We start from the raw sequence: 11,867 nt of genomic DNA, 5'->3' as shown, positions 1-11,867 counted from the left end.
AAAGCAAAGCCAAACTCCTTTAAAACCAGCAGTGTAGGAGTACGTGGAACCTCTGTGCTACAGACACGAGACCTGCCCAGGTGGTGCACAGCCAAGCCTCAAAGAATAACCCCATTAAATCTGCAGGCATGTTTTCTTCTGCTGGTGATTAATTTTTTCCCCAAGGGAAACTAATGGGACACCTCTTTAATTACTGGAAGGTATTCAAAACTATATTACAGTGTGTGAATCTAGGACAGATTTAGATGACAACATTTTACAACTCGGTAAAATACCGTCTCCCTGAAAAGTAAGAGTTATTAGGATACATTAGCACCAAGCCTGGTTCATCCAGGTGGTGTTTCCAACTCCCCTGCTGGTTTAAAGGGGGACTTTTAGCAAAATAGTTACATCTGTTTCCCAATTTATAATTGGCAGCTACCAAAAACTCTTCCTCATACAACTGAGGACACACAGAATCGAGTTGGTGCAGAAGCAGAGACATCCCGTGGAGACAGTTATACCACGGAGTAACTGTTTGTAAAGTGCATGGTACCATCAGCAGAGACCAGAAGGAAAAATGGCCTAAAAAATGAGCCCTTGGAAACAGATAAAGAGTGAGAGCAGAATGTCTTGCACTAAGGTTATGTATTTAACAGTTTTACATGAAATATTCATATATAAAAACTTTGTTAAGTGCTTTTCTCCAATTTAAAAATCTAAAGAATTCAAAAATAAGGCATTCAATATTTGAAAAAGTACAGATTTACAAAATGTGTATATTCTGTCATGAAAACTCCACACCAACATTATACACTTGGAAAAAAAATACAAACAGGATATATTACAAATTTATGTAGCAATAACTTAGTTCATATCATGCAATAAAAAGGACGTTAATCGAGATACACAAGCTTTTAGCTTTCCTAAACTGGAGGGCTTAATTTTGTTTGCAAATGAGGTTTTATGCAAATTCATAGAACTGTGGCACTTGAAATTTCTGGTAGCCTTTCTACTGAGAGTTAAATTGTACATAAGGATTATGAGGATGGAGAGTAACACAGCAGCTGTTACGAATCATTCCAACTTTGTTCCACAATGGCTGAAACTCTTTTCTCATATTCCCGTTTGTTCTCCTGGTAAAGCTGTGCTGCCTGACTGTTTGCTGGACTGTTTGGATTGGGTTCATCAAGCAGAGACTGCAAAGAGGGGAAAACATAACGTGAGACAAACCAACACATTTAAATCGGGGAACATCGAGTTACAACTTCCAAGTCAAATGCGTTTCACAGGGCAGACGTGACTCAGAAGGGTCAGATGAGTAAAACCTGGTTAAACTCATGGAAGGGCACCCCTAATTACATTGCTGAACCTCTAATTACACCCTGCTTAAGCACTAGTGCTGCACACACTTGTAGGTTCACAAGCCTAAGAGGGACAGGGCCCTTTGTGCCAGTCAGCACTATGAAGCTAATTGACTATTAGATAATTACCCAACTATTGGCATTCAGGACTGAAGAGGGGCTTAAGACATCTCCTACAAAACTTCACTGTAGAAAAATACAAACAATCACAGAGGAGAAAAGGAAATGTGCTTTTCTGCTGTGCCAGGACATTTTCACTTATTCCAAGTTGTAGGTTCCAGCAGTATTGTCCCTTCGAGGACTTCCAAGGGCAGAGCTTCATGATAAAGGTTTGTGTTTGAAGCACTAGGCAAATTTCTGCAGCTGATGGCCCATCTTGACTAAAACCAGTTAAAAATGAACCCAAACCAGTTAACTGCTTTCCTGCACAGAAATGCATAATGGCAGTTTTGTAGCTCAGGATCAGTAATTATGTAGATCAGCATCTCTGCCTTTATTTGATCTAAAAAGCTACTGCTGAGCTCGCAGGGGTTTGAAGTTCCCCTGGATACAGATACCTGGTTATCCCCATCACTGAGCTGGGTATTCTGGAACAGGGACAACATCGTCACTGTTTGGTAAAGCAGATGCAAAGTTACCTGAATTGAAGTTAAAATAGAGGAAACGTCGTATGTCGGACTCCAGCGGTTCTGAAGGATATCTAAACATATGCTGCCATCGGCATACACTGCAAACACAACAGAGAGCATTCAGAACCCGGCAGATTTACGGTTCATTACACACTCTTCAAGGCAGACTTATTGTTCCAAAGCAGTCTCTGCTTAAATTAACGCTTTAGGAAAGGGGACAGCAGTTATGTTCTCACAAGCTTCTGTAGTTTGACATGTTGTGTTTTGAAGATTTATTACTGGAATTAACAGAACACTTAAGAGGAAAAGAAGGAAGGTCTGCAGATTTTGGCACTAGCACAGGAATGGGCACGCTGGGTTTGCTGCTCCTCCAGGGTGACTGATCCACACTGTCACACAGAGAGGCCTCCCAGAGAGCAGCAAGGCACTGACTGCAGGAGTGGAACCCACTCAGGCCACCACACACTGGAGGGGGAGTTCCTGCCCTGTTTTCACGTCCCCTGTACTTACTGTGAGATGCACCAAGGCAGACAACAGAAAATATGGGAAAGTGTGCCTGAAATCCTGCTTCTGTCTGGATTGATGGAGCCTGTGTGAATCTGAGCCTCAGCACTCTAAGTCCTACACCCTTGTGCTCCAAGTGTTCATGCCAATAAAACCCAGCAAAGTACAACCCCCTGGCAGAGACCCAACTGAAGCATGGTTGCTACAGAAGGGCAAGAGGCAAGGTTTGGGTTTTTCCTCAATAAAACCTGAATGCAGGCAGGAATAACTGAGCCAAACCTACCAAGAGCTGGGAAGGAACAACAGTGCACATCCTCACAGTGCTGCCCTCATCACTGAGGTCAGGTCAGCTGCCTCCTCTGGGACTGAGCATCCTCATGTTCCCCCTGTGCCAGTCCAGCTTGGTCCAGAGCACAGGACAAAAGCAGGGACTTGAAACCCTGCCCAGCAGAAATAAATAACATTTGGCTCCAGCAGGTCCCTGCAGTCACGATGTGGCTGCACAGACACAACTGCTGTTAAATGGAAGGGGCAGGAAGCTGCAACCAGAATTGCCTCTTGAAACCAACCTAAGTGCAGCTGCTGCTGAAAATACTCACAGGCTTTGCTACTGAGGGTACATATTGATTAGAAAAAGGCAGATAGCTGCTTCTTAATAGCATCATAACTCTTAATTTTTCATCAAGCAGTTGCTGTCCTAGACATCTACTTAGGAGATGGCAATGAAGAGAAATGAGGAGCTGTTAAGCATTCTGGAGGTTTGGAGAATACATGACCACACCATAATATTTAATGGGTATTACAGCTAAATAAAGATGATTCACTCACCATTTGGATGGAACATTTTGGATAGAAACCTAACAGTTGGAGGTTTATTTGGATATTCTTCAGAGAATTCTATTACTAGTTTAAAAGTACCTGTCCAAAAAAAGATAAGGACAATCAGATCAACAAAAAGAACATTTCCAGGAACACAGACAAGAAATTAATTAATGTGCCCCATGATCAATACTTCTTCTCACCATTATATAAACAAACAACCCCAAGTCTGATTTCTTTTCATGTATTTCAAGTGATAATAAAATTTAGGAGTAATAAAGCCAGCAGCAGAAGCTGGCAGAAGTTTGGAGTCTCACTGTATGCATGGCAAAGGCAGCTTGAGCCAACATTCTCCCACTGCCCTCCCCTTTCTCCATGACCCAACATGCTGGTCCCGTGGACTTGGGTGACTTGGAGGCGTTTCATTAAGAAGGCAACTGTGGTGCCAGCAAAAAAAACACTGGAATTTCATCAGCAGCAATCTCAGTCTTTGGAGCTCATAACTGATTCACTGAAAACCTTTATTATGGATCAGTGAATAATTTACTGTAACTCCTCCAACCCAACACAGAGAAAAACCCATCTGCTGCCAATTACTGCAATAATACTATAATTATTAAACTCATTATTCCTCATATGCCTAAGGGAGGTTCATTACACACCAACTTTCATGTTTATGTACAAATTTGGGATTCCCTCGCCCTCACTGAGTTCTATATTCAGAACAATTCAAGGTTTTTCACCTGTTCTTCATTAGGAGCACAGCAATGAATCAAACATGCCAGGAGGATGAAACGAGAAAAGCAGAGTCTTGTTGAGCTCAGCTCTGGAGATGTGGAAACGCATCTGGCAGCACTAGGCCAACATCCCCTGCTAAAAGCTCTGGTGTACAGAGCTTTGTACAGGCTTGATAGCAGCTTCCTAACTAACCATCAGCCACTGACACAAGACACTGCTTAGATCAAGATGCGTATTTTTATGGCCAACAAACCTTCCCTTGCTTGGTTTGTTTCAAATTATATACAGATAACATCTATTCTTTTTTCCAAAGCAGAACAATGTTAATACTGGCAATATTTATAAGAATGACAAAGGATACAAAAGTTAGTGGCTTACCATCTTCAAAAGGTGTCCCTTCTGGCCTGAAAGGTTTTGAAAAGAAACTCCAGTTAAAAGTGATTACCTACTTCCACACAGGCAATAAATAAACTCAGCAAATTTGTATCTTCTTCACCCTCCACGAGATACAGGTAGGGGCAATAATCTAAATACTTAAGAGAGAGCTTTGTTGCATCTGAGACGCTCCTCCACAGTCACTCTGCTATTTGGGATATCTACTTTATCATCATCCCAAATAATGCACGTACCATTATGTGACCAGATTGGAATTAATGAGCAGATTACTAGCAAGCACACTGCAGTTTTATGGAAGGATACCAAGCCAGCTCCCCTTCTGTAGGATACAGAATGTAGCTTCCCAGGCAGAACCTGCACCTCGTCCCACTGGGAATCAATCCAATCACTGCCAATACATCTGGATTTAATGGCCTGGAACATGCAGTGCTTATGTACTTTAAAGAGGAATCCTGCATTTTCAGAACCCAACTCCTACACAGTCTGACCCCTTCATTAAGCCACATGCAAGCTTTATACAACACAAAAAGCTGAACAAATTTAAAGTTTTTCTTCCCTATGCATTCTGCTTTATTCCTGGAAACAGATTGTTACCACAACGGCACCCTTAGTCATTCTTCTAAATTTGCTGACTTTATGTACAGAAAAAAGAGAATAATTGTTAAAACAAACAGCAGATTATTATATTTAGCCCTCTGATATAGAATTTCCTAGTGACCAAAAACTCTTACCCAAATATAACTGCATTCCATTGCATTATATTATTCTCGGATGGTGCACCACTGACACCCACAGGAGGGTCCTCTTGCAATCTAAAAATCACAAACACAGAATGGCAAGTCATATATAAATGAAACACTTCCATCTGCAAGTATAATTCAACAGCAATATCCACATTTTGTAAATATTTTCTCCTTCCAAATCAGAGAACACACAAAGCATTACAAGCAGATTATGGATACTCTGAAAGACAAACCTACAAGGCAATGCACATAAAAGTTTCCTCGTGTTGTACTCTGAGACACTCCAAGAGCCCCACAGGCCTGATTAAGTGTTCAGGGAGCAAAGGATTAACTGTAAAATAACTTAAAGCACCACGGACAGCTGGGATTTACAGAGCTGCATGGTGAACTATGAAAGAGCAATTGCTGCTGGCTGCCACCAGGAAGAGGAGAGCAAGCTGCAGCCACAACCAGGAGCTGAGATCCAGGCAGTGACACTCACACAGAACAAACTGGGATCCAGGCAGTCAGTGGAGCTTTTCCTGCGTTCCCAGATCTGTGTGTGCAAGCTGGCTAAGTTTGGTAGAAGCCTATTTTGACTGGCAAGCCGATTGCTTCAAAAGGGAGCAAGGGGAAAACCTGTGCACTGCTCCCTCCTACCAGTTCAACGATGTGTTTATCTCTACAGCAATCACGGGAGCATTTCGAATTATTTTTAGTTCCCTAATCCTAAGGCACGTTACTTAATGAAAGCCTCATAAACTTGGAGCAGACAGAAATATGTATTGCAGCCAAAGAACAGGATTCAAACACTCCCCTCTGCCCAGTCTTCTGTGTATCAGGGTTTCTGCTTCAGCATCACATGAGACCATGAACAACATAAATCAGCGAGTCCCAAACAACTTGCCCGATCAAACCCGCTCAGTTATGCAAGAATAAGGACAATGCAGTGACTGCCTTTGCCTCACAAGGAATCCTGCAGTGTTACCAGGAAGTTTGATCGCATCACAGTAACTTATGAACAAGCTGCCACAACAAGCTCTGCAGACCCAGGGACACATTTTAACTAAAAGTGGATGTGCAAAGGCAGGTTTATTGAGAGCTGACAAAAGCAGAGGCGGGCAATGCTCCTGCACCGGTACTGCCTCACCTGGGATACCCTCCACGTGTCCATGGATGTCCCAGAGCCCCTCTGAACTCCGTGTTTACATCCCTGCTCTCTGAGCACACGCAGTTCAAGACAGCTCAGGATCAACAGCACAGACCACCTACTATTTTGGTCAGGGAAGGCAGGAACAGGACTCCCTGCTCCGTGACAGCCGGGCTGTCTGCCAGCAGCAGTGCCTGAGCACCGGCCTCACCAACGCATCTGGAAGGTTAAATCAACTTTAAAGCACACGTGCACCCTACTGTCACAGGGGCTAAACTGCACACAGGGCCTGCAAACGGGACCTGGCGGTCTGAAACACCTCAGGAAAATGTGGTGTTTGTAAACCCTTTTTATCAGCCAAAATAAATAAATAAATAAATAAATAAATAAATAAACAAACTGGGTTTGTTTGTTTGTTTTTCCTTTTGGTTTAGTCAAACAAATTAGAGGAATTACAGAATCTGCTGAACTGTTCCGTCTTGGCTGCTCCTGACAATCACAGTATCTGAAAGCAGTTTATATTTGATGATGTGAGTTCACAGCACACGATCTGTTGTTTCAGTGTGAAGTAACATGAGGCTAAACAAATACATAACTAGGAAAGAGGAGAGCAAAACAAAAACTGGCATGAAAAAGCTACATAAGGTCTGGGGGGGGGGTCATATATATATGAAAAATAAATGTGATTTGTGTTTACTTGGTTACACTTTTCCACAGCTTTAAAGTCTTCTCTCCAGCCTTAACTGCAAAATTATTAAAGCAGTCGTTCTATGATTATAAGGGCATAAAACCCACATCTGATTGCAATCTTGAAAAATTACTTAAGACACTCAGACTGAAAAAAAATAAAAATCACGGGTTCATGTCATCTGTGTAACCAAACACAATAAAAAGTCTGAATATCCTGTTTTGATTTGAACAGGAATCAAGAAACACCCTCTTAGCAAACACCAACACTCGCACACAACAGCAGGGGAGGGCCCCACGTCCCAAAAACCTCCTCCTTCTTGGAACTCCACAAACTGGGCTCTTCCTGCTGCAGCCTTGCGTGCAGCTACAATACACGTCAACTGTTTGCTGATGTATTTTCGGGGCCCGGGGATAACATCGCTACGCTAAAAAAAGAGACACTATCAAAGCTGACTCACCTCCAGCTCCTCCCGAGCCAGTCCAGCCCGGAGAAACCCCGGGACGTCCTGTAAATCCTACAGAGGAACCCCCACCCTCCTCCGCACTCTCCAAGTGCCTTTACGTGTCAGACTGGAAACAATTTATCCCCGAGTCAGTGGTTCGGCCATTAACATTTAAAAGAGTGCAGCTAATAACTGCTCCTTTAGGAGTCTGCCTGCATTACACAAAAGATTCCCCACGCAACTTCAGAGAGGGCAGCGTGTGCTTAAAAAAAAACTGATTAAAAACACCGACTTTGGCTATTGCTGCGGACAAACCAGAAGGGCACTTTCGGTTTGCCTGCGTTTCGTTTTTTAAGAGCCCATCCCAAAAAAAAAAAAAAATCTTAAATCTTTCAGGGAGGCGCCGCAAGCCTGGTACGCTCCTAAATTCTGCCCGAGCCATCCCAAAAGCTGAAGCCTTTGGATCCCGGGGGTGTTTGGCGGGATGGGGGGGGGTCGGGAGGTGTCCATGGACACCTGGAAGCACCGGGATTCCCACGGCGACATCCCGACCCCCCGTCCCCCTCCCGGGGCATTCCCGGGGTGCCCTCCTTCCCAGCCACCGCTCCAACTTTAATCCTCACACGCCCCCAGCCGTCGGCGCCGGGGCTCGGCGGCCCGAACAAAGCCCCGCTCCCCTCAGAGAGACCCCCTGCCCTCAGCCCAGCCCCGCTCCCCTCAGCGGGACCCCCCGCTCCCCGCGAGGGACCCCCCCAGCACCGCCCCTGCCCCGAGGGGGGCTCGGCGCCACCCGGCGCTGGGCAGGGAGGCGCGGGAGGGCGGCAGGACCCGGTTCCGTGCCCCGCTCACCTCTTGAAGTCCCGCATCAGCCGCCGCCGGGCCGGGGTGGACATGGCGGGCAAAGAGTCCGCGGCCGCCGCGCCGCCTCGGCCCGCGCTCCCTCCGCGCCCGCCCGGCCGCACAAACAACCCGCAATGGCGGCTCCCTCCGCGCGGGGCGGGGCCGCGGCAGGGCCGGCCCATGTGAGGGCGGCGCGGGGGGGGCCGGGCCGGCCCATGGCCCCGCCGGGGGGGGGGGGGAAGCCTTGCGCAGCTCCGACCGGGAGGAGCTCGGGAAGAACCACCGGGAAAAGGGTCCGGGAAAAGAAGGGGATGATCTGCGGCCAGTCAGCAGTGTGTTGACAAAATCCAGTCGGGCTGGATTTTGTCCGCGCCACGCACACCAGCTCAGCCTGGTGTAAGGGAGCCTCTGCCAAGCACAGGAGCAGTGACTTGTAGTCACATTGCAGGGTTGTAAAGGTTATAAACTTGGCTTCTTCCGTGCTGAATGCTCAGCCCACTTCCCCTCTTTGCAGTAACAGGGTGGTTTGAAAGTTCAAGTTTTTTATCAGTTTTTAATTAGGGGTAATGGCACGTTTTGCCATATGGGTCCCCCAGCCTCTCCCGACGTTCCCTCTAAAGGCAGACGGATGTCCTGGCTCCCAGAGCCCTTCTTTTAATCCCATTACTCCAGCAGACAGAGCAGGTCTCTTTGGATTCGTGACCCAGTTCTTCCTGGAGCCTTGGAAGTTATCCCTGAGCTCGGGCTGGTGTGGTTACATGTGCCTCTGCTGTTCTTCCAGGTGATTTTAAGGAGGTCAAAGCATCGTGGAATAAACACTGTCTGCATCCTCTGCCCCTTCCCTTCGCCTCCAGCCATCCAGGTGTTGGGGCAGCACCAGCCCAGGGTTCAACAGAGCACAAAGCTCGGTTCTGGTTTTTAACAAAGCTTGGGCCAGGCCCACGCTGCAGCACCCACTGACTGGGGGATTTGGGAGAGACTGATGGGACACTGCTCAGAGCTGGTACCTCACACAGGGTGGGGTTTAACTCTGCAAGGATTTACCTCTGGACACCCAACACGCCCCTCATTAAAGCCTTCAGCTGCCAGCAGTGAGATGGAAGTGAAGGGATTCACCCAAAGCCTGGTACTGCAGGGAGAAAGCTTTCTCAAAGGTTTGGTAATAGGAAACTACCATTCCCCAGGCACTAAAACATCACTCTCCACACTAGTGAAGAATGGTCCCTGCCAAGCAATCCCCCCCTCTGGACTTCTCTCCTCCTCCCATCACACAGACATTTTCACTTTATGTTCCACTGCTGCTCCTCTGCCTTTCCACAGCTTATATTTAGCTCCTGCCAAAGCAGACTGTAAAAAAACAAGTGCAAGCTTGGACCTGTACACATAATTAGTGTCATTTAAGAACATTAATTAATTCATCATTAACAAGCAGTGCCCAGACAGGGCATCCCCTGCCCCAAGGGCAGCTCTCTGCCCTTTGAAGCTCGAGTCACCCTCAGCCTGCCCAGCAAAATAAACAAAACCCCAACACCAGCACCAAACTGGAGTTAAACCCGAAATCCATTGTTGTTCCCACCTGGCTTGGGAATCTTGTCAGCAATATCTCATCAGTGACAATATTTCTTCCTCTCTGACACCACTGGGGATCAGTGTGTTGACATTATCTAATGGAACATTTTCTTTTTAATCCTGCCTGGCAGTAACATGTGTGGCTTGCAGTTTTATTAATAAATTGAAAGCTTTTTTTTTAAAAAACTCTGAAGAACCACCTGCAATTTCTGCTCTGTTGATTGCATGGCACATGTATGTTTTAAAATTAATATATATTGTCAGTCCCAACTAACAATTAGAGGGGGGCTCTGGCCTTGCAGAGGTGGTTTCAAATGTCTCAACGTGAAATCTTCACGAAATAAACACTTCAGATTTAAAGCTGATGATAATTATTTCCAGTACTACCTTGCTTAATGAGTTTAAATGCATCACTGCCATTATAATAAAGATTGGATTTTCTCCTTGCCAGACACACCAGCTCACTCTGATTTAACTGAACTTCTGCAAACTACAGGAACAATAACTTGCAGTCAGATTATAAAGGTATAAAGTTGGGTTCTTGCTTCTGTGCTGTATGTTCAGCCCACTTCCAACTCTTTGCAGTAGCTGGATGTTTTAAAAATTTAGTTCTTATCAATTTTTGATGAGGGATAATGGCACATTTTGCCATATGGGTCCCTCAGCTTCTCTGAAGGTTCCCTCTAAATGCAGACTGATGTCCTGGCTCTTGGTGGCATGAAGGAGATGTGGCACCACAGAGCCCTCAATTAAAATAGTTAAAAAAAAAAAAAAAGGATAATTAAAATGACAGATACTTTTATATTGAGTTAAAACTAGCTTTGGGTTTAACCTAAACCTGCTTCAAAATATCAAGAGAAAGAAACGTAAAAATGAAATGGTAAATGGCCCTCAGTGTGAAAAAGTACATTTTTTACTGTGATTCTTTTAGCACAGGAGTTCCTATCTATGATTTATTAGTGTAAATAAAACACAGTCAAGAGGGCATTTTAAGCTACTGAAAGGAGCTGCTCCCTTCTTTGCTCTATGCCTGGCATAGCTGTGTTAGTTCAGAGACTGGAGATGCACTGTGAAAAATAATGTGGTAAATGTGTGTGAACATTGGAGGAAGGCTGAGGGAGCAGAAACAAAGACTTTTAGCATGTTTCCAAATTAATGACAATCTTTAATTAAGCAAATTATAGTTCCTGTTATCAGCCTTTTAGAGAGGAGGTCTCTATGAATGGGAATAAAAAGCCATGGCAAAACTGCTTTTCTTCTTTTACCAACAAGGGTTTCATCATAAGAATATTGTCACCCTGATTCGAGTATTTAGGAAGTAAAAATAGACTCAGTGTTGGAATTTATCCATCATACAGTTCCAGAGGAGCTTCAGCATTATTTGGATAACAAAAGGCTTAAAAATACCTCTTCCAATTGGAAAAAGCATCTGAGTACCTTCACAACAATAGTGTAAGATCTCAGGGAAAGGCTGGTCATAAATAAGATGTTATGGCTTCTGGATCACATCTTTTCTTTATGGTAGTGATTTGCCATGCAGATATCAAAAGTGATGATTCTTTATTAAGAACAAGGGTTTGTTTCACAGTTTGAGGCCTCCAGCTGGTGTGAAATGACCTGCAGAACTGGAACAACACAGTAAAGAGACCTTGGATGGGTGATGGGAGGAGGACTTGGGGTAGCAGGGAATTCGGACCCTCCTCTGAAATTTGGAAGAGTTCCAAGTGTTCAGTGCTTTGCCTCCCCACCTTGTCCTTCTCCTTCATGCTGCCTCATCTCTTTTAATCTCTTCTGGTTTATCCTGTTGGTAGGTTGGGTACTGTGCCAGGGCCCTGCTCTCCTTTGCTCATCACCTACATTAGCAGTTGCTAATTGCAGTGGGATCAGGGCATCGATGACTTTGGGAAATGAGGGCACTGTGTGCCAGTTCTGATGTAGCAGGAGAGCTTTTTTCAGTCCCAGAACTTTTAAAACAAACAGAAGCTGATTCTTAGTAAACTCTTTTGGGGGTTATTTTGGTGGTT

General features: G+C 45.0%; 1 protein-coding gene across 1 annotated transcript; it reads right to left on the bottom strand.

Moving 5' to 3' along the window:
* Nucleotides 1-593: 593 nt before the first annotated feature.
* UBE2B (ubiquitin conjugating enzyme E2 B) lies at nucleotides 594-8,390 on the bottom strand. The gene is made up of 6 exons (XM_027896480.1): nucleotides 8,284-8,390; nucleotides 5,161-5,241; nucleotides 4,412-4,437; nucleotides 3,305-3,394; nucleotides 1,982-2,070; nucleotides 594-1,178 (listed from the first exon to the last, which is right to left on the bottom strand). Exons 1-6 carry the CDS (start codon nucleotides 8,325-8,327, stop codon nucleotides 1,050-1,052), a joined length of 459 nt encoding a protein of 152 aa, XP_027752281.1. The 5' UTR covers nucleotides 8,328-8,390; the 3' UTR covers nucleotides 594-1,049.
* Between the last annotated feature and the right edge of the window lie 3,477 nt (nucleotides 8,391-11,867).

Source organism: Empidonax traillii, unplaced genomic scaffold, assembly GCF_003031625.1.
Source record: "Empidonax traillii isolate 1590-97213 ecotype Southwest subspecies unplaced genomic scaffold, ASM303162v1 scaffold499:size456302, whole genome shotgun sequence".
NCBI classification, from domain to species: domain Eukaryota; kingdom Metazoa; phylum Chordata; class Aves; order Passeriformes; family Tyrannidae; genus Empidonax; species Empidonax traillii.
Note: the sequence above shows the minus strand (reverse complement) of the source record. Positions and strands in the feature narration are given on the sequence as shown.